This window comes from Stegostoma tigrinum, chromosome 12 (genome assembly GCF_030684315.1).
Source record: "Stegostoma tigrinum isolate sSteTig4 chromosome 12, sSteTig4.hap1, whole genome shotgun sequence".
Taxonomy (NCBI): domain Eukaryota; kingdom Metazoa; phylum Chordata; class Chondrichthyes; order Orectolobiformes; family Stegostomatidae; genus Stegostoma; species Stegostoma tigrinum.
Window position 1 is genome coordinate 20,804,895 of NC_081365.1, and position 22,965 is coordinate 20,827,859.

Below are 22,965 nucleotides of genomic sequence, written 5' to 3' on the forward strand. Positions count from 1 at the left end.
GACCAGGAAGCAATTCTGCCATTCTGCAAGGCCTGCCCAGTACCATTTATCTTGGGGCAAAAATAGAAATCAGGAGGCTAGAAAGCAAAGGAAACATCAAATCAGTGCAGTTTGCAGAATGGGCAGCACCAGTCATACTGATTGCAAAGCCTGACAGCTTGGCTTGCCTTTCCTTTCCTTTGTGGGGATTTTCAGCAAATGGTAAACTACTTCTTGCAGCCAGATAAATACCTGGCACCTCGTAGAAAGAACTTGTACTCATAAATGGGGGGGCTGTCCTTTATGAAGCTGGAAATGAGCCATGCCTACATACAATTGCAACAAGATGAGGAGGTTCCAGAAATATGCCACAATTAATACCCATAAAGGTTTGTACCAGTGTACAAGACTGCTATTTGGGGTATCATCAGCCTGTGCCCTTTTCCATGAGACCACAGAAAACATTTTACAAAAGTTACCCCAAGTTGCCATTTATCTGGATGATGTGCTAATAACCGGGATGACTAATAAGGAGAACTTGGACATATTACTTAAACATTTCTCCTAGGTGGATGTCCACCTTAGAAGGGAAAAATGTGTTCCAGGCCCCCAAGTGACCTACTTGGTCTACAGGGTTGATTAGACTGGATTACACCAATTGGAAGACAAAGTGAGGGTTAGCCAAGGTGCCCCCTTGCTACATTTGTACCAGAGCTTAAGTCTTTCCTTGAGCTGGTGAATTATTATGGAAATTTCGTCCATAACCTGGCCTCCATCTTGGCACCCTTACACCTACTATTGAAAAAGGGTCAGCCTTAAATATGGTCACATAGCCAAGAAGTAACCTTTGGAAAAGCTGCTATTGTCATCTGAGGTGTTGGCCCACTATGATCTGAAGTGAGAAGTAGTGCTGACATGCGATGCCTCCCAATACAGTACCAGGGGTAGTGCTGGCTCAGCAGTGGCCCAATGGAAAGAAACACCCAATAGTATATGCTTCCCAGAATTTGGCTGATGCTGAACACAAATCCACTGAGATAGAGGAAGGAAAGTTTGACAGTCATCTTTGAGAGAAAGTTCCACCAATATCTTTACAAATGTAAATATGTCATGGTAATGGACCACACATCCCCGTTGGGGCCACTTCTAGAGGACAAGGCTGACTAATGAAGGCTAGCATGCCAAATGCTGCCTTCACCACTTTCGAGGAACTATGTACCTGCACCCCTAGGTCTGTCACTTTAACAACACTCCTCAGGGCCATACCATTAATTATGTAAGTCCTGCCCTGATTTGTCTTACCAAAAGGCAATACATCACATTTATCTAAATTAAAGTCCATCTGCCACCCTGCAGCCCACTGGTCCATCTGATCAAGGTCTCTTTGTACTTTGAGATAATCATCTTCACTGCGCACTACATAACCTATTTAATGGAATCATTTACTGTCACATGTATTCAATGTAAAAATAGTGAGAAGTGTGTACCTTCGCCATACAAAAATGGCACCATTCACATTAACTTAGAATAAGGGGAAAAAAAGATAACTTCAGAGGGTTCAACTTTCCTTTTCACTGCTGTAGTCCACTCTGGGCTTTCCAGCCCATGCCATATCACTGCCTGTGTCCCACTCTTGGCTGCCTCACCAGCCCGATCTTGCCCCTGCTGCCTCACTGGTTTGGTATCGCCTGTAAACTTACTAACATTGCATCCTATACTCACATCCTTTTCACTTTTTATACAAAATGACAAAAAGCAGTGGAACCAGCACGGATCCTTGTGGCCCACTGCTGGCTGCAGGCCTCCAATCTGACAAGCAACCCTCTACCACCACCCTCTGTCTCCCATCTTCAAGCCAATTTCATTGAGGATGAAAACGCAGAAGACAGGATTATCAGTTTAAAAAGTCACCAAGAAATTATAATGTTTAGTAAAGATATTTTTTATCATTGCAGAAAAGCAAAATAATGGATGTTTACAACATCAGTGGCAACAATTTTTTGTTTAATGAACTGACATACTATTACAAGGCAAGATTATTGATTTTAATAACAATGTTAGAGGAAAAGATATTTCAAGAGTAAGTCAGTGGAAATAAATAGAGACTTGCTGAACTAAATTATAACCCAGCAATTGTTAGTTTCTGTGTTAGTGATTACAAAGGTTAATTTTCAGTTCCTTCTATCTCCACTGCCTTTGTCATCCTGCTCCCCAAAACCGAAAGGTTTACCATTTCTGAACTGATTTATTGCTTACAAACTCTCCATGTGGAGCTTCTGCCCCTTCTGGGAGAAGCGCTAAATACACTGGGGTCACTGCCCCTTCTTCTGCTGTCCCTGGGGCATTGGGGCCTGCCATATCTGTTTTTACCCAACCAGGGCAGCAAGCATTCAAGAGGATCCCATCGCCTGCTCTCTTCTCCCGCAACATTCGGGCATGGATCCTGGAAAGGACTGTAACGCCAATCTTTGAAACCCCGTAGGCAGAGGATGGCCATCCCTGTTCATTGTGAATCCCTCTTTTAGCATCTTCAACAAATTTCTTCATCAGCTCCACCAGTTCTTCCTCAGTGATGGTGGAACTGCGGAATTTCTTTTGGAGCTCTGGGCTGCATTTTCGCAAAGCCATGGAGCCAGACACACTGGATACATTCACGACTCTCCCTTGCAGATTTAAATAGAGAAAGCAAAATCAGGTTATGTACGTGAGCACAAAAACAAAAAGTCATATCTCTCTCGTCATAGAGATATGCAGCACAGAAATGGACCCTTCAGTCCAACCCGTCCATGCTGAATGGATATCTGAAATAAATTTATTTCCATTTGCCAGCATTTGGCTCAAACCGCACTAAGCCCTTCCTATTCATATAACCATCCAGCTGCCTTTTAACAGTTTAAATTGTACCAGCCTCCACCACTTCCTCATGCATGCACTACCCTTTTGTGCGAGATATCTGCCCCCAAATCCCTTTTAACTCTTTTCCCTCTCACCCTAAACATATGCTTTCTAGTTTTGGGCTCCCCAACCCCAGGGAAAAAGACCTTGGCTATTTACCCTATCCATGCCCCTCATGATTTTATAGATGTCTAATAAGGTAACTCCTCAGTCTCCAAAGCTCCAGGGAAAATAGCTCTAGCCTATTCAGTCTCTCTATATTGCTCAAACCCTCCAACTCTGGCAACATCCTCGTAAATATTTTCTGAACACTTTCAAGTTTCACAACACACTTCCGAAAGCACGGAGACCAGAATTACATGCAGTATTCCAAAAGTGGCAGAACCAATGTCCTGTACAACAGCAACATGACCTCCTGACTTCAATTCTCAATGCACAGACCAATAAAGGCAACCTTACCAAATGCATTCTTCACTCTCCTATCCATCTCTGACTCATCTTACAAGGAACTATGAGCCTGTACTGCAAGGTCTCTTTCCTCAGCAATACTCCCCAGGACCTTACTGTTGTGTGTGTAAGTCCTACCTTGATTTGCCTTCCCAAAATGCAGCACCTCACATTTATCTAAATTAAACTCCATCTGCCACTCCTCAGCCCCTTGGCTCATCTGATCAAGATCCTGTTGTACTCTCAGGTAACCTTGTTTGCTGTCCTCCTCCAATTTTGGTGTCATCTGCAAACTTACTAACCATACCCCATGTTCACAACCGAATCATTTAGAAAGGTGATGAAAAACCAGTGGACCCAGCACTAATCCTTGTGACACACCACTGGCCACAGGCCTCCAGCCTGAACAACAACCCTCCACCACAACTTCTGTTTTCTACCCTCAAGCCCCACTTCGGTCTTATTTTCTCTTCCCCTGAATGATAGGAGACAGGCTGAGGAATTGTTTCAAAAGGAATTCATTAATTTTAGACAAAAATAGACATTTTCCACATATGGGATGATCAATCATAAAGTCATACAATGCGGAAACAGACCCTTCGGTCCCACTTGTCGATTTTCTGAAGAAGGGTCTCGGCCTGAAACATTAGCCTTACTGCTCCTCTGATGCTGCTTGGCTCGTTGTGTTCATCCAGCTCGACACCTTGTTATCTCAGATTCTCCAGCATCTGCAGTTCCTACGATCTCTGAGGAAAAACTCTTTGTTTGAGGGGTGCGAGTCTTTGAAATAATCTTCCTCAATATGTGGAGGTAGTGGTGTCGGACTGGGTTGGACAAAGTCAGAAGTCACATGACACCACGGCATAGTCCAACAGGTTTATTTGGAATCACAAGCTTTTGGAGCGTAGCCCCTTTGTCAGGTGCAGGCGGTGGAAGCAACATCCTTGAATATCAAAAGGAAAGATCGTAGAAAGTTTTTGTCTTTAGAAGAACGTGCCTCCAGACTTGGTATTAGAACACTTGCCAGCACAACAAAACTCAGAAATGGAGTGAACAATGAGGATAGTAACAGACTTTAGGGAGACATAAAAGGAAGAGTTGTTTAATAAATAAAGTATACAGCAAAGAGTTGTGCTTTATTTGTTTTGCAGTAAGTAAACACGGCATTATGTGTCCATTGATAATGGGAACTGCAGATGCTGGAGAATCCAAGATAATAAAATGTGAGGCTGGATGAACACAGCAGGCCCAGCAGCACAAAAGCTTTTGTGCTCCTGGGATGCTGCTGGGCCTGCTGTGTTCATCCAGCCTCACATTTTATTATTATGTGTCCATTCATTGCTTTTGGTATTTGATAGCGTTGTTTAGAAGAGAATTTTGAGCTGTGTAAACAATTTCACAGCCTTTTAAATTAAATCAAGAGTTTTAGTTGAAAATTGTATAATTGAAGAGCAGAAATGTCCTGCTCAGTCTAGGACCCAGACTGGACCTTAAACATTGTTAATTGGTAGAAGAAAGTATTGAAGGAAGCAAGAATTATCTCTCAATAACTACACATTATTGTGACAGGGAAATGGGATGCTAACATAAACTGTCCATATCCCCAGGCTAATACATCCGTACCTCTGAGCCAGGAGGCCTGCTCCAGACGTGCGTCGTAACATCCCCGAGTGGGTTGGTTAAAAATACCCACATTGTTATCTTTCCTCGATTTATCACCCTAGAAAGGCTGTCATTAAGCCCTTGCCAAAAAGCCCATACTTGTGAGCCTACAAATTATACAGTCCAGTTGTCACCCACCCTTCCCATTTAAGTCCAGAGAGTACTGTCACTTCCTGGCTCCCTGCCCATCCTTTCTCACAACACGAAGAATTTCAGAAATTTTAGAGTGTGGAAGGAGCTCATCCAGTGCCAAATGTATGCGTCAGTTTAGTAATACAGCTAGTGCCATTCAGGCCTCCCCATAACCCTACACATTCTTCCTCACGAGATCACTATCAACTCAACTCAGCAAAGGAGTTCATTTCATTCAACTCATTGCATTCTCTTACAATACATCTTTAACAGTGGTCGAGGTGCTGGCAAAATGGTAATGTCACTGGACCAGAAATCCAGATCTCTAATTTAGTGTTCTGGAGACACAAATTCAAATCCCACCATGGCAGACAGTGAAATTTGAATTTGGTTGAAAAAACATCTGGAATAAACAGCTAGCCCAATGACAACCATGTAACCTACCACAGAAATCCATCTGGGAGGGGAGAAAGTTTGCCATCTTTACCCTGGTCCAGTCAACACGTGACTCCAGGCCCACAATTTAATGCCTTCTGGGAAATTAGGGAAGGGCAATAAATGTGAATGAACAACCCACCACCAAACAAAAATAGCGTGGCATAACCACGAGCTGCAAGAAAGCAATTTGATCTTTTTAACAACGCAATTAGTTTACATGAAATAACAAATTAATTTGTAGGATTTCAGGGTCTGCAAGATTTGCTGATAAACTCGACACAGGAGAAAAGAACAAAAACAATCCCCTTAGGAAACTCGTGGCTTTTCACAGTCAATCTCGGCTCTTGCGTCACCTGTGCCTCTTGGCCTACTTTTGAGTTATAACGTTTTCACCCTGGTATCCAGTTCCTTGCAGAAAAACTACTACTGGATCTCCCCTCCCGTTTGGCAAACATATTTCAAATCATAACAACTCCTTCAGTAAAAATATTCCACTCCTGGTTTTTGTTCTGCCAAATTATTTTAAATCTATCCAAGTTCAGTCGAGCGCTTCCCGGTTGAGGAAACAATTTCTCCTTAAGACTAGTTTTTCAAGTCCCTCAACTATTTTGATCAAAATAGTTATGTTGAACGGCGCTATAGCTGTCAGCCTTCATTGTTACTTTCAGAGCAACAACCAGGCCGAAATCAAGAATCTACATTAAACTCCTCCCCTTGCTGTTTAATGCTCGTAAGATCAAGACCTGGTTGTGATAACAAGGTGTGGAGCTGGGTGAAGGCAGCAGGCCAAGCAGCATCTTAGGAGCAGGGAAAGCTGACGTTTCGGGCCCTCGACCCTTTGTGCTGATCTCCTGTCTGATAAGATCCAAAAGTGTCTCACAGCCAGTGAAATGAAGAGATTGCCCTGTTCGTGGACAGAGAGATTATTTTAAAGGTGAGACCTGCCTGAAAATATTTCCAGAGAGAGCTGGAAGCTGTACCTTGGGGTTTGATGATGGGGAGGAGCTCGGTGCACACGTCTCTGGTCCCGAAGAAGTTGGTGGCCAGAGTCACCTCGGCTTGGATCCCGAACGGAGTGGTATCTGCCACTTTGAAGGCGATGCCGGCGTTGTTGATGAGGACATCGATGCCTCCATACTTGTGGGTCATGAAGGTGCACAGCTCTCCGATGCTCTTCCGATCGGTGATGTCCAACTGGTGGTAAAGCGGCTTCAGCTGCTCCTGCTGCAGTTTTTGCAGCGTCTGATGCCCTCGCTCCCTGTCCCGGGATGTCAGGTACACATCGCCCTCAAACTGTCGGCACAGAGCCCTCACCACCTCCAGGCCGATCCCTTTGTTGGCTCCGGTCACCACGGCCACCCGCTTGGACATGTTCACGGTTTCAGTGGGAGACACCGAGAATGACGCACTTAAATCCAGGGCCAGATTGATACATTCGGCGCACAGTGCGCAGGCGCCGGCTCCCGATATGGACGAAATAAAAAGTTGAGTCCACAAAAACATCTCAAATATCACCTCAATGATTTCATTGAACCCTTCCAAAGATCGCCGTAGTCACCAGTCAGTTTTGTTATCTAAGAATCTTGAAATAGATTTTAATATTTGACCTAAAAGGAATTTGACGTTGATTTTTTTTGCAGGAACAAAATAGATTATAGACGCAGCCAGTTTCAATTCATTCACCAAGTTAATCGGTTTTTTAACGACAGTAATACCGAATGTTTCTGTAGCTTGGAGGAATTAGGGGAGGTCGATGAATAGTAGTGGTACAGCAGTATTGTCCCTACCCCTGGACTGGGAGACCCAGGATCAAGTCCCACATGCTCCAGAGGTGTGTAACAACATCTCCAAACAAAAAGAGGCTTGGTGCCAGCGAAGAGGAGGGGACACGACCACCCCCCCCCCGCAACCCGGAATCACCAGATGGCACGAGGCACCCAGTGAAACCCAAACTTCAGCTATTGGGAGCCAAGGGGCACCACATCACTGCACTGCAGCTCCAGGCAATTGGGAGCAACAATACTCCAGATAAAGAGCAGAACACGACAGCTCAGACCATCCTGGATTTGTCCTCACCCTGGCAACACGGAATCTGGGCAATGCCCTCAGGAAGGAACAGTACGGCTACCTCAGTGCTGAGAGTGTCCAGCAATTTGCCCACACCGTGGGAATGCACAGAGTCCCCCACTTACAAGATTGCAAATGAACGGACATTAGGTCAATGGGTAATTTTATAAAGTCTCAAAATGAGTTTTAAAATTGCTCATATTAATGTGTGTAGCATTATATCTAGTACACATTGTGTTTCCACATTGACTTACTGGCCAATATCAAAGAGGACTTCCTGTTTCAGCAGGAGTGTGCAATACTGCAGCTCAGCAGCTACAGGAGTCATACATGGAGCCTGTGGGCTCACAGGTCTTCAAATTGGTTGACGGGGTTCGGGGGGGGGGGGGGGGAGCGAAGAAACAACAGCCATTCCTTCGGCCTTGGTATTCTTCTGTGAGGAAGCAATTTCACCATCTGCAAAGTTAAGGAGGTCTTGGTGGGTACCACATTACATACAGAAATGCTCCGCTTAGGCTAATTAATGTGCACGCCCCAGGAATAAAGAATGAGCAGCTGGCCATCTCGCTGCTGCTGGCAATGTCCAGGCCAGTCCTTTTGGTCGGAGAGTTCAACTGCATCATCAATGCAGAAGGATGATCTGAAGAGGCTGACAGCAAACCTGACACCAAATTCCTGTTGGAAATGGTTAGAGTTGCATGACGTCTGCAGATGGAACGCAGTATAGATACACCTGGTGGCAGCCAGACCGGTTTATCCATTCAAGGATAGCTTTCCTGTTTGTGTTCCGCACATTCTTGGTCAGATCCACTGACATCCAGCCAATGTTCTTCTCTGACCACTACCTCCTGCTCGCTGACTGTCACCGACAGGACGACCAGTGGGCCAACAAGGCAACTTTAAATCTAAATGTGAAACTGTTAACCTCAGGAAACACTGAGGAGCTCATAAGGGATTAACGCAGTTCGGAGAATCATGAAGCCCCCCCCCCAGCCACTTTGAGTCTCCAGTGGACTGGTGGGAAACAGGCAAGGAGAACATCAAAAAGTTCTTTATCCTCAAAGGTGTTCAGAAAGGTGAGTGAGAGAGACAAGGAAAACTGTCCAAACTCCAGAAAATCTTCTGGTTCAGGCACACACTGCAGAGCAAGGGGAGACATGCTCATGTTCATTCTTCCAGAAGTTATACAGGGAGGGCTCTGTACTCATCAGCCTGAAGGAAAAGATGGCTCAGTGACATAATTTCAATTTGACATCCTGATGCTCAGCAAATGCTTTTACGCTGGCCTGTATGACACAAAGCCCACAGACATTGCAATCCCCTAGTTGTTCCTGTCCTTTATCACAGAGCTCTGAGACGGCAGCACTTGGGAGAGGCTGGACCAGCTGTTGAGTCCTTAGAGAAGATAAAACTCCCGGCAATGATGGCTTACTGGCCAAGTTGTATTCAGCTCCATGGGACTTGATGGCCAGGACCTGCTGTGTGTGTATGGCAGTATGCTTCTGGCAGGTAGCAGATGCACATCCATGAGGATATATATCATCACCCTCATCTACAAGTGGAAGGAAGAGAGGCACCAATTTCACTGTTGAATGCAGAGTGCAAAATCCTGTCTAAGGTCATCACTATCTGGGTCAGGTCTGCTCTGGGTTTAGTGATTTATCCCAACCAAAGGGCAATCTCTGACAGCCTCACTCTCCTCAGGGACCTGACTGCCGAAGTGCAGGATAGGGAGTCGACACCAGCCTCATCAGTATGAGCCAGAAAAAGTCCTTTGACTGGATATCGCACATGTACATGTGGGACGTGTTCTCCAAAATGGGCTTTGGGGAGGGAATCTGCAATTGGATCTGGCTGCTCTACGCTACCATCATCAGTAGTGCAGTCTCTGTCAATAGGTGGAAATCAGAAAGCTTCCCGATCAAATCCAGAGTCAGGCAGGGCTCTCCTGCCTAGTTTGCGTTTTGAACAGAGCCTTTTGCTGAGTCCATCAGGAAGCAACCTGCCCTGAGAGGGGTGACTCTTCCCGGCAGCAGAGGCCTCTAGGTCAAAGCTTCCCTGTACATGGCTGATATCGCAATTTTCTGCTTGGATCCGCTGTCAGTGCACAGACTCATAGCATCTGCAACCAGTTTGAACTGGCCTAGGGAGCCAATGTAAATTGAGGCAAGTGCGGGGCATGTTCTTTGGGAATTGAGCCAACTGATCCTTTATCCCCTTCGTCGCCAGGACAGACTACTGGGAATATAGTTCAGAGACACTGGGGGTTGTGCAAAACCTTGGAGGACCATAACACCAAGGTGAAGCAGAAACTGATCTTTTGGGAGCACCACTCCGTCTCCATTGCGGCTAAAAACCTGGCCAGCAGATGTGAGGTCAGAGAGTCATCGAGTCATACAGTATGGAAACAGACCCTTCAGTCTAAATAGTCCACGCCGGCCACAGGCTGAGGGTTAAACTTATAAGAGGTTTATAAAATCATGAGGGGGCATGGATAGGGTGAATAAACAAAGTTTTTTCCCTGGGTTGGGGGAGTCCAAAATTAGAGAGCATCGGTTTAAGGTGAGAGGGGATAGATTTAAAAGGGACCTATGAGACAACATTCTCATGCAGAAGGTGGTGCATGTGTGGTATGAGCTGCCAGAAGAAGTGATGGAGGCTGGTACAATTATAACATTTAAAAGGCATCTCGATGGGTACATGAATAGAAAGTGTTTAGAGGGATATGGCCCAAACGTTGGCAAATGGGACTCGATTACTATAAGATATCTGGTGGACATGGACAAGTTGGAGTGAAGGGTCTGTTTCCATGCTGTATATCTCTTTGACTTATGACTCCTTGTAAACAAAATTTCTTTGGCCTGATGGTCTCCAACTTGTTTTTCCTTGACTTGTTCCATAACAATATGGGGTATGAAAAAGCCTTGGCTGGTAGGATCAAGGAAAACCCCAAGGCAATCTATGCTTATGTGAGGAACAAGAGGATGGCCAGAGTGAGGGTACAGCCTATCAGGGATAGTGGAGGGAACTTGTGCACAGAGTCAGAGGCGGTAGGGGAAGTCCTTAATGAATAATTTGTTTTAGTATTTACCAAAAAGAGGGACTTTGATGTTTGTGAGGACAGCATGAAAGAGGCCTGTATGCTTGAACAGGTTGATGTTAGGAAGGAGGATGTGCGAGAGATTTTGAAAAACATCACGGTAGATAAGTCCCCTGGGCCAGACGGGATATACCCAAGGTTTATACGGGACGCGAGGGAAGAGATTGCTGCCCCTTTGATGATGATCTTTGCGTCCTCAGTGTCACTGGAGAAGTAGCAGATGATTGAATGGTGGAAAATGTCATTCCCTTGTTCAAGAAAGGGAATAGGGATAATCCTGGGAATTACAGACCGGACAGTCTTTCTTCTGTGGTGGGCAAATTATTGGAGACAATTCTGAGGGATAGTATTCATGATTATTTGGAAATTGATTAGAAATAGTCAGCATCACTTTGTGAGGCACAGGTCACGCTTCACAAGCCTCATTGAATTCTTTGAGGATGTGATAAAACACATTGATGAAGGCAGAGCAGTGGATGTAATGAAAACGAATTTTAGCAAGGCATTTGATAAGGTTCCCCATGGTAGGCTCATTCAGAAATTAAGGAGGTATGGGATTTAGGGAAATCTGGCTGTCTGGATACAAGACAAAATGTGGCTACAAGTAGATTGAAGGTATTCAGCCTGGAGCTTGGTGACCAGTGGTGGTCCAGGGAGCTGTTCTGGGACCTCTGCTGTTTGTGATCTTTATAAATGACTTGGATGAGGAAGTGGAAGGGGGGGTTAGTAAGTTTGCCAATGACACGAAGGTTGGTGGAGTTGTGGACAGCATTGAGGGCTGTTGTAGGTTGCAACAGAATATTGACAGAAGCAGAGCTGAGCAAAGAAGTGGCAGATGGAATTCAACCCAGAAAAGGGTGAAGCGATTCATTTTGGAAAGTCGAATTTGAATGCTGAATACAGGGTTAATGGCAGGATTCTTGGCAGTGTGGAGGAACAGAGGGATCTTGGGGTCCACGTCCATAAATCCCTCAAAGTTTCTACCCAAGTTGATAGGGTTGTAAAGAAGGCGTACGGTGTGTTGGCTTCCATTGGCAGCGGAATTAAATTTAAGAGCCGCGAGGTTACGCTGCAGCTCTCTAAAACTCTGGTTAGACCACACTCGGAATATTGTGTTCAGTTCTGGTCACCTCATTATAGGAAGGATGTGGAAGCTTTAGAGAGGATGCAGAGGTGATTTACCAGGATGTTGCCTGAACTGGAGGCAGATTTTATGAGGAAAAGTTGAGGGAGCTAGGGCTTTTTTCCTTGGAGTGAAGAAGGATGAGAGATGACTTGATAGAAGTGTACAAGTTGATGAGAGGCATAGATCGAGTGGATGGCCAGAGACTTTTTCCCCAGGGCAAAAATGACTATTACGAGGGGTCATAATTGTAAGGTGAATGGAGGAAGGTATAGGGGAGATGTCAGAGGTAGGTTCTTCACACAGAGAGTGGTGGGTGTGTGGAATTCGCTGCCAGCAGTGGTAGTGGGGTCAGATACTTTAGAGACTTTTAAGCAACTTGTGGATAGGCACGTGGATGCTAGAATACCATAGGGTATGCAGGGTAGTTTGATCTTAGCAGGATAATAGGTTGGCACAACACCATGGGCCAAAAGACCTGCAACTGTGCTGTGCTGTTCTATGTTCTATAACTGACTGTTCTTTGAAAAATGATTTGTTGACTTTAATTGATTTGATTCCTTCCATTATTTGAAGAAGTTGGATGTCAAAACACTCATACAAGCTCAAGAGCTGTTTGAAACTCATCCACAGGATGAGGTAATCGCTGGCTTGGACAGTATTTATTACACATCCCTAACTATCCAGACGTGGTATGCTGGTTTTGGACCGGGATGGGCAAAGTCAGAAGTCACATGACACCAGGTTGTAGTCCATCAGGTTTATTTGAAATCACAAGTTTTCACTGACTTAACCTGCTGAAGGAGCAGCTCTCCAAATGCCTGCAATTTCAAATAAACCTGTTGGACTATACCCTGTAATTTTCCAGAGCTGAGTCAACCATATTGCTGGTGGTCTGGAGTCACATGTAGCAAGACCAGGTAAGGATGGAAGTTACCTTCTCTAAAGGATATTAGTGGTGGTCATAGTCATCATTAGACTCTTAATTCCAGATTTTTATCGAATTCAAGTTCCACCATCTGCTGCGATGGGATTCAAACCTGAGTCCCCAGAACATTACTTGGGTCTCTGAATTAACAGCCCAGTGATAATATCACCAAGCCATTGCCTCCCCAATCCCCTCTTGATTGTGACATTAGGCTTTCCACGACATGATACCATGTCTGATGCAAAGTTAATTGCAGCATACCTTTCGTCGTTGGTCCCGTGCTCCTCGACAATGTACCTGCACTGCTGTAGGCTGTATAACACTCATGGCATGTCATCTAATAATATGGCAACACTTGCCCCTGAGCCATGCTTAAAATGAGTGAGATATCCGTTGTCATAAATATCATCTTGGCAAAAGCTAGATCCGGAACATCTTTTTCCCAAGAATACGTCTGTCTTTGTAGTCTCCTCGATCTCATTAATTGCTTTGAGTGATTAGCTACTTTTACTGTGCATTGACTGTGTGTTACTTCAATGCAGTTTCTGAAAGTAATCTATTGTTTTGCAGGAAAAACATTTTTTTTAAATAGCTGGGCACTGGGTGTGCCGTGAGGTTTCCTTGCTTCACAACACTGACAGGACTTCAGTATCTGGTTTTTATCTTACTCTCTGAGCTGGCCAGCTGTCCTGTGTGTGTTGGAAAGAACTGTTAAGACTTGGAAAGAAGCCCAGAGATCAGAATGACTCAGAAGGGGCAAAAGGGCACTTCATTGAATGCTGTGGGCTGGTGCTATTGATCTGTGTCCCCCTAAAAAAAATTTCTCTACCCATACTATCTATTTGTTTCATGGACTACGTCTGCACGTGTTGTGTAACGGTTTAACAGGGGTTAGAGTTTAAAGAGTTCAAATTGATAATTCATATTTGTTTGTCTGTTGTTAGAATTGATTTCATTTATGATAAATAGGTTTCTTCTTAAATTGCAGAAACCTGTTCCATATTTTTTGTTAACCTGAGTTCATCAGGTTGGAAAATTGAGGATTTTTTGATGAATTTCATTAAATCTTAAACTGTTGTGACAGCCCTGGGAGTAGTGGGACTCGAGTATCAAATTCCACCCTTTCTAGGTTGGCATGACAAGAACAAAGTGTGTGGTTTGTGGGTAATAAAGGATTAAGGGAAACAGTAAATATTATACTTTTAAAAAGTGGCACTGGACACTGTTAAAGCCTTCTTACGAATGGAAGAGCTATCCCTAAGATTGCAAAAGACAGGTTGATTGAATTAGCAAAATTGGAACTGGAATTTTCTACCAGTGGGTGGCATGGTGGCTCAGTGGTTAGCACTGTGCTTTGTAGCACTAGGGACCTCTGTTTAATTCCATCCTTGGGTGACCATCTGTGTGGAGTTTGCACGTTCTTGTTGTGTCTGCATGGGATTCTTCTCGGTTGTGGTTTCCTTCCACAATACAAAGATTGTGCAGGTTAGGTTATTTCGGCATGGGAAATGCAACGTTAGAGGGATGGGGTGGGATTTAGTGGGGTGCTCTTTGGAGGTTTAGTGTGGACTTGATGGGCCAAACAGTCTGCTTCTGCACTGCAGGGATTCTATGATTCTACCAGAGCTAAAAAGACAGAGATAGAGAGGTTGACACATAAGCGTTGTAGTACATTATTTCCCCATTCTCCGCTTTAATTTAACACCCTCCCTCTTTGTCTACCTTACCATTTTGTCAGAATTGCACTACCACAGTGTCCCTTAAGATATTTTCTAATCAACCCATTCAGAACATTATTTCACATCTCTGAAGTAGGTGAGGCTTGAATCCAGGCCACGTGGTTCAGAGTTATGGACGCTATTTGAGTGCCAGAAGAGCCCTTAAAATTGTTCAAATTCTGAAGTGGGGCTTGAACTTGTGACCTACATGGCCCAAGAGGTAAGGGGGTGCTACCCACTGAGACAAGTAGGCATCTAGTGTTCATTAACTGTTTCATAAATAGCCCAGATGATTTGGGAAGTAAAAAGGCAGAGATTGTTAAAAGGCTAGCGCTACATTAATTGAAATACAGGAGGGACTCCTTTTGCTTCTAAGCATTCAAGTTTAGGACTAAACTCAGGGATACATGAACAACTGAAACCTCCCTGCTAGAGAAAGGTTACATTTTCTGTCTAGAGAGTTCAAGGAGGGCCAAATGCTGGTAGAGTATATTCCCAGTTCCTGTTCTTGGTGAATGAATTAGCAGGAGTGATCACAGTGAGTCCATTTGACGATAACGAGATGTAACAGCTGCAGGAACAAGTTCTGGATACTTTTCAGAGCAATGACGAAATAAAGTCCATTATCAGACATCACAGAAACACTGCAAGTGGATATTAGGGTAGGTGAAAATTTATTTAAGAGGGAGGAATGTCCGAAGGAAGTGTTTGACTTGTCTTTGTTAATTGAAGCTCAGAAAGCAGATCCAGAGTTCAGCGAGCTGAGCAACAACACTGTAGAAGCTTGACACCTTCCAGGGCAAAGCAGCCTGCTTAAGCAGAGTCACATCCACAAACAGAAACTCCTTCCACCACCAACACTCAGTAGCGCCGTGTGTGCCATTTACCAGAGGAACTGCAGAAATTCACATTTGTTTTGAGAGCTCCTTCCAAACCCACAACCGCCGCTGTCTAGAGGATAAGGGCAGCATGGGATATGGGAACCTTGCCAGCTACAAATTCCCCTCCAAGTCACAGGGAGGTATCTCAATGGCTTCACTCCTAATTTATCTTTGAATTTCGTCACCCTGACTTGTACATACATTGCTGTTCCTTCAGTGTCGCCATGGCAAAATCTTGGAGCTGTCTCTCCCGAACAGCATTGTGTGTGTACCTACACTGAGTGGACTACAGCAGTTCAAGGAGGCAGCTCATCACCACCTTTTCAAGGGCAAGTAAGGATGAACAATAAATTGTGGCCCGGCCAGTGATGCCCAAATCCCATGAATAAATAAAAGTAACAAATTGCTTACCTTGGTGTGAATTGTTGTCCTCTGAATATAAATGGCCCTTTAAAATTCCAAATGCAAATTCAGAGAGTAGGCTTTAAGATACCTCTGAGTCAATCCCAGGCTAACCTTGCGGAACAGTTACCCACAGGAGCATCTACAACACGTTATTTGCTGTCTCATGATTAAAGTACAACGTTGTGAGCAGGAATCTTCAAATGATGGTGATTTACAATAAGCAATATCTTCCAGTTCATTTGCATTCCATTAATTGCCCCTTCAACTGCTGGAGAACAACCCCAGCTTTTGCAACATAACTCTAGAGCTCACACCCTTCATTCATAGAAGCATTCTGCTCTGCACCACCTTGAGGAGTTCAATATCCTTTCTAAAGTGTGGTGACCAGAATTAGATGCAATACTCTTGTTGTGGACTAACCAGAACTTCATAAAAGTACAATATATTTTCCCTGTTTTCACACACTTTTTAAAAACTGAAATCCAATATCCCAGTAAATTTAAATCGAAATAACTGAGGATGCTGTAAATCAGGAAGAAAAACAAAGTTGCTGGAAAAGCTCAGCAGGTCTGGCAGCATCTGTGAAGAAAGAAAAGAGAGTTAACGTTTTGGGTCCAGTGACCCTTCCTCAGACTCTTCTGTAGAGCATCATTACTGGTGGAGGAATCCACCATGCAGTTTTGGTTAGCCAAACTGTATACTTTAATGTCCATGTGTGGATGGGTTGGGGACCCCACTGGAATCTTCCTGACAGCAGAGATTAACCTCTGATTGACAGCCAAACACAACAGACACCTAGAGGCAGCTCACTGGTAGTTAGTTGAAGGGGCCCTAAGACTTCTCCTACAATATCTCAAACTCAATACAGTGTGGAGCTGGAGGGACACAGCAGGTCAGGCAGCATCAGAGGAGCAGAAGAGTCGCATTTTGGGTTTATACCCTTCATGCGTCCCAAATAAGAGTGTAAACCCGAAATGTTGACTTTCCTGCTCCTCTGATGCTGCCTGATCTGCTGTGTTCCTTTAGCTCCAAACTGCATCAACTCTGACACCAGCATCTGCAGTTCTTGCTATCTCCTAATATCTCCCCATACCCTCTTTATGAGCCCTTGTCATCAGTGGGTGTGACAATGCTGTTACTTTAAAAACGTTATTTTGTCCTGAGTTTATTTGAAGAGGAATTCGAAAGGCAGAGGCACCGAACTGGCTCAAGTAAATAACTTAGGAGACCTTTAGGTTTTTTTTAAGACAGCTGTAACAATAGAAGGGGAGTGGCCAGCTCTCACAAACCAGATTTTATAGTTATTGTTTCAGCTGTAGCAGTCAGAAGCTGTTGGGGATCCCAGAAGGGTTGGAAGATTCAGTAAAATGATTCCTAGCCGCTACTTTCTCTGAAATCTCTCTTGACGTTATTTCTTCTTGAATTAGAGAATTCCACGTAAGAATCTGTGTCTGAATTTACCTTTCTGCCAAGGTGTGTGTTTATGGGATGTTAGATTATTGGAGCAGTTAATTACTAATAGATAACTGTAACAATTATTCGGTTACATTTTCCAATAGTTAAGTTAATCTAAATTCCTCTTTCTTTTGTTTGTATTTTAATGATAGTGTTTAAATAAATTGTGTTTAGCTTAATGTCGAGTAGTTTGAACGGTCGCATTACGTTTGGAATACCCACTTAACATCTACCTTTAAAGTCAGAAAAAGTTAGGGACTAAGCTAACAAGGGCCTAGACCCCGAAACATTAGCCTTCCTGCTCCTAAGATGCTGCTTGGCCTGCTGTGTTCATCCAGCTCTACACCTTGTTATCTCAGATTCTCCAGCATCTGCAGTTCCTATTATCTCTGATACAATTTTAACCCCATTGTGATGCCTCTTCTAAGGATGCCTACTCTGAAGAAGTTACCCTTCTCCCTTGGGACTAAGCTACCTTCCTAAAATACTTTTGAGGGGTCTGGTCTGGTCTATAACAGTAGGCCATATGAAACGCTCTTCACAGCAGTGTGGCCTTGCAGTTAAGTCCTTTAAAAAATAGCAGTGGCAGTGTCCACCGCTGTCTCCACCCGCCAACCAGCCCTGGCAACTTTCCACTTGCATGGTGAGCATGGAGATGGAGATGCCCTTGACTTCCTTCAAGATGATCTCCCAAGCAGGCAAGTTGACAACCAGGGTAGGGTAAGGAACCAAAAAGCCTCTACCACACCGTCGTGCTTTTTACTGAGTGCACATGATTCCGCCTTTAGGGGGCAGTACCCCTTTTAGCAAGGCGTCATTTGGTGGCAAAATCCACGGTGGGACAGAAACAGGGACCCGGGAGGGCCAAACTGGACTGGTATCAATTTTTTTTTGGGGAGCGTGGGAGGAATCTAATTGCAAAAATCTTTCCGGTCGTGCACTGACTTTGATCAGTGCATTGTGAAAGCTGACTGGGTTAACAGAGCCACAGAGGCGCGTACTCTATTACACATGACTGTTGCAGACTTGTGTGTAAAAGTTAACTTCAGTTTTTTTCCCCAAAACAAAAATCGCGGGTTTTTTTTCGTAAAAAAACGCCCTGAGAAGATTGATATTGTTGCAATATTGTGGTTATGTATATGAATGATGTCCAAAAGGAAAGGTCGGGCTTACAGAAGAAGGAGGCGGAGAGATTGCGTGAGCCGGGAGTGCCAGGGAACACACGCGGTGGAGGCTGGAGGTAAAACCCAGGCGAGATTAAACAGCATCCCGGGGCAACTGTAGTTTCTCTCTCCGGTTCAGCACACTGACACGTTAAGGCAGTGAGACCGAATAGATGTACAGGCCCTTGTAGCATCACTGTCCGCATTGCTGTGTGTGACTTCCTTCGAGCTTTGGGTTAGATGAGGATCGCCATCTATTGGCAAGTCCCAAACCGGATCTGAAACGCAGGAGCTCAAATGCAAGATAACACACTATGGAGCTGGGTGAACACAGCCGGCTAAGCAGCATCTTAGGAGCGTAAAAGCTAACGTTTCAGTCGTAGAGCCTTCATCAGAAAAAGGGGGATGGGGAGAGGGTTCTGAAATAAATAGGAATAGAGGGGGAGGTGGATCGAAGATGGATAGAGGAGATGGTAGGTGGAGAGGAGAGTATAGGCAGGGAGGACGGACAGGTCAAGGGGGCGGGATGAGATTAGTCGGTAGGAAATGGAGGTGCAGCTTGAGGTGGGAGGTGGGGATAGGTGAGAGGAAGAACAGGTTAGGGAGGCGGGGACAGTTGGACTGGTTTTGGGATGCGGACGGGGGAGGGGAGATTTTGAAGCTGGTGAAGTCCACATTGATACCATTGGGCTGCAGGGTTCCCAAGCGGAATATGAGTTGCTGTTCCTGAAACCTTCGGGTGGCATCATTGTGGCACTGCAGGAGGCCCAGGATGGACATGTCATCTAAGGAATGGGAAGGGGAGTTAAAATGGTTCGCGACTGGGAGGTGCAGTTGTTTATTGCGAACCAAGCGAAGGTGTTCTGCAAAGCGGTCCCCAAGCCTCCGCTTGGTTTCCCCAGTGTAGAGGAAGCCACACCGAGTACAATGGATACAGTATACCACATTGGCAGATGTGCAGGTGAACCTCTGCTTAATATGGAAAGTCATCTTGGGACCTGGGATAGGGGTGAGGGAGGAGGTGTGGGGGCAAGTGTAGCATTTCCTGCGGTTGCAGGGGAAGGTGCCGGGTGTGGTGGGGTTGGAGGGCACGTTCTGCAGACTGAGAGATCAGGATTAACACTCCAGGCCAGGAGGCGGGGGGGAGAAAAAGACAAGAATAAAACAAAAATCAGTACCTAAAATGAATGTACCAGTTTTACAGGAGCTCAGTTGTGAAATATACAGCTTAGACCGTATGCAGCAGAGGTTTTCGTGCATTTTTTTTGTTCCTTTTGGGATCCCCATTGAAAGAAAGAGGCTTACTGAAAAATGACCTTGATTTTTAAAATCACCTCTTGTCCCTGACTCAGAAGTGTTGCCCAAATTTTAATGCTGCATTGACTGAATTCAGTTAATAGCATCATTTAGAGATCATATCAAAAACTGGTGCATTACAAAATCTTCATGAGGGTAGAGGCTGCACAAAGCTTCCCGTGACTCAGACATTGCAAGTTGCTGTTAATGTTCTAATCGCTACATCGTTAGCTTCAACTCTTTAATGTTTTCTAGGGAAAGAAGCTGTCATCCTTACCTGGCCTGGCCTACATGCCACTCCACAAAAAATGTGATTGATTCTTAGCTGCGCTCTGGACAACAAATGCTGCCCCAGTTGGTGACACCCTCACCCTGGGAATGAATAAAAAATAACCTTTGACCAAGAAGGGATTTTACTTTCATGTTGATGCTGCGCATTGATCTTAATGGTTCAATTGAAATTCTACTCTGACTAAATTGACACAGGGTCAACAGTATTAAAGAGCTAAACACGTGGCTTTAGGATTGGTGTGGGAGAAAGGGTTCAAATTCAACTGGGAAAGGAGGGAGCTGTTCTGATGAGATGGGCTCCACCTGAATCATGCCGGACCAGAGTCCTGGTTAATTGCACAACTAGGGTTGTGGGTAGGGTTTTAAATTACATACTGGGGGTGGAAGTGTTAGTTGCACGCAAAATTATAAAATGAGAAATGAAGGAGACAGTAGGGTTACTAGTTACTGATGGGGTTGATTGTAACCAGAAAATAAAAGGAAGGGTCAGAATATGTGAATGTAATATTGTATTGAGGAACCATAAAAGTGCAAGGAAAATTTGTTAATGGCGCAAACAAAGGCTTCATATTTTAATGCACCAAGTTTTTGTAATAAGTTTGATGACCCGATGACACAAATTGAGGTAAATCGAGGTCACAAAGACTTTAAAATAGTAAAGGAGGGGTCATTTAAGTTCCCAGAACAAGTAATAGGACGGAGAATATGGAAGGGGTCAGGAATCTAACTTCAGGCACAGCAGGTAAGGGGACGCCTACGAAAAGGAGCGAAGGTGATGTAAGACTAACAGTACTGCACTTAAATGCAAACAGTATAGGTTACAAGGTAAATGAGCTTGTAGTGCAGTTTGCAATTGGCAGTACAATGTTTTGGGCATCACATCGATGTGGCTGCAATGGGATCTAAATATCCATGGCTATGTGCCCTATCGAAAGTACAGGCAGATGGGCAGAGGGGGAAGGTCTGTCTTGTTAGTAAGAAACAAAATTAAATTGTTAGCAAGAAGTGTGTAAAAGTTCAACAAGGCTACCTATGTGTGGAACCACAGGAGATAGGTGAGATCCTAAATTATTTTTTTCTTCTATTCATTAATGGGATGAGGGCATCACTGGCTCGGCAGCATTTATTGCCCATCCCTAATTGCCTAGCAGGCAGTTCAGAGTCAACCACATTGCTGTGGTCTGGAGTCATATGTAGACCCAGACCAGGTAAGGATGGCAATTTCCTTCCCTGAGGACATGAGTGAACCAGATTTTGTTTTAAAGACAATCTGCAATAGATTCACAGTCATTCTTAGATTCTTATTTCCAGATTTTGTTTTATTGAATTCAAATTCTACCATCTGCCATGGTGGGATTTGAACCTCGTCCCCAGAATGTTGCCTGGGCGGGTCTCTGAATTAACAGTCCAGTGATAATACCACTAGGCCATTGCCTTCCCCCGTGTCAGTATTTACTGTGAACAAAGACATAGAAGCTAGGGAACTGAGAGAACATAGAACATAGAACATAGAACAGTACAGCACAGAACAGGCCCTTCAGCCCACAATGTTGTGCCGACCATTGATCCTCATGGATGCACCCTCAAATTTCTGTGACCATATGCATGTCCAGCAGTCTCTTAAATGACCCCAATGACCTTGCTTCCACAACTGCTGCTGGCAACGCAGGTTTGTGAGGCATGATCTACCCCTCACAAAATCCATACTGACTGTCATGAATCAAACTGTGCTTTTCTAAGTGATCACAAATTGTATCTCTCAGAGCCCTTTCCAATAACTTGCCCACCACTGACGTAAGACTAACTGGCCTGTAATTTCCAGGGTTAATTCTATTCCCTTTTTTGAACAAGGGAATGACATTTACCTCTCTCTGATCTTCCGGCACAATGCCCATGGACAGTGATGACAAAAAGATCAATGCCAAAGGCCCTGCGATCTCTTCCTTCGCTTCCCAACAGGCCCAGGGGACTGATCTGTCTTCAAGTTCCTCAAAATTCCTAGTACATCTTTCTTACTAACATCCACCTCCTCTAGTCTAATAGCCTGTTTCACACTGTCCTCCTCTACAACTAGGTGTCTCTCAGTTGTAAATACCGTAGAAAAATATTCATAAAGGACCTCTCTTATCTCTATAGGCTCCGTGCACAAATTTCCTTTGCAATCCTTGATCAACCCTACCCTTTCTCTGGTCATTCTGTTATTCCTCACATATGTGTAAAAAGCCTTGGAGTTTTCCTTGATCCTATGATCCTGCCAAGGTTTCCTCATGCCCCCTTATAGCTCTTCTAAGCCCGTTCTTCAACACCTTCCTGGCTAACCTGTGTCCTTCTAGAGGATTTTCCACTCCTTGTTTCCTAAGCTTTATGTAAGCATCCTTCTTCCTCTTAACTAGTCGTTCGACCTTTCTTGAGAACCAAGGATCCCTCACTCGACTGCATCTTCCCTGCCTGCCGGAGACAAACATACCGAGCACACGCAGTATGCATTCCTTAAATAATCTCCACATTTCAATAGTGCTCTTCCCTGACAGCATCAGTTCCCATTTAATGTTACCCAGTGCTTGCCTAACAGAATTGTAATCGGCCTTCCCCCAATTATAGACCTTACCCTGCTGTATGTACCTATCCTTTTCCATGACTATTGTAAAAGTAACAGAGTTATGATGGCTACGCCAAAATAAATAATATTATCTTGCAAAGAGTTCACATTACAGAACAGGAGGTACTGGAGGTCCTAAAACACATAAAGATAGATAAATCCCTATGACCTGATCAAGTGTATGCTAGGACATTGTGGGAAGCTGGGGAAGAAATTGTGGGGCACCTAACAGAGATATTTGTGTCATCGATAGCCATGGATGAGGTGCTGGAAGACTGGAGGGTGACTAATGTTGTGCCATTATTTAGGAAAGGCTGCAAGATAAAGCCAGGGAACTACATTTGGGTGAGTCTGATGTCAGTGGTGGGTATGTTATTGGAAGGGAT

The 22,965-nt window shown here is 44.4% G+C and overlaps 2 protein-coding genes across 6 annotated transcripts in view; one reads left to right on the forward strand and one right to left on the reverse strand.

The window, feature by feature from the left end:
• Positions 1 to 22,965, forward strand: part of setd4 (SET domain containing 4) — a 75,510-nt gene that overhangs the window by 19,165 nt on the left and 33,380 nt on the right. For 2 of the 5 annotated variants that reach the window (XM_048540181.2, XM_048540180.2), the window contains exon 1: positions 18,059 to 18,470. The exons of the other annotated variants lie outside the window; for them this stretch is intronic. In XM_048540181.2, coding sequence (XP_048396138.1) covers positions 18,374 to 18,470 — 97 coding nt within the window. In that variant the 5' untranslated portion in view covers positions 18,059 to 18,373. Of the gene's footprint in view, positions 1 to 18,058; positions 18,471 to 22,965 lie in introns of those variants that run through there. 5 annotated transcript variants of the gene reach the window in all.
• Positions 1,963 to 7,014, reverse strand: LOC132210432 (carbonyl reductase [NADPH] 1-like). The gene is made up of 2 exons (XM_059650176.1): positions 6,534 to 7,014; positions 1,963 to 2,642 (listed from the first exon to the last, which is right to left on the reverse strand). Exons 1-2 carry the CDS (start codon positions 6,922 to 6,924, stop codon positions 2,206 to 2,208), a joined length of 828 nt encoding a protein of 275 aa, XP_059506159.1. The 5' UTR covers positions 6,925 to 7,014; the 3' UTR covers positions 1,963 to 2,205.

Coding starts and splice junctions, on each gene's coding strand:
- LOC132210432 (XM_059650176.1), bottom strand. CDS start 6,924: ATGTCCAAGCGGGTGGCCGTGGTGACCGGAGCCAACAAAGGGATCGGC. Junction 2,643..6,533: donor CCCCATCATCAAACCCCAAG/GTACAGCTTCCA, acceptor TAAATCTGCAAG/GGAGAGTCGTGAATGTATCC.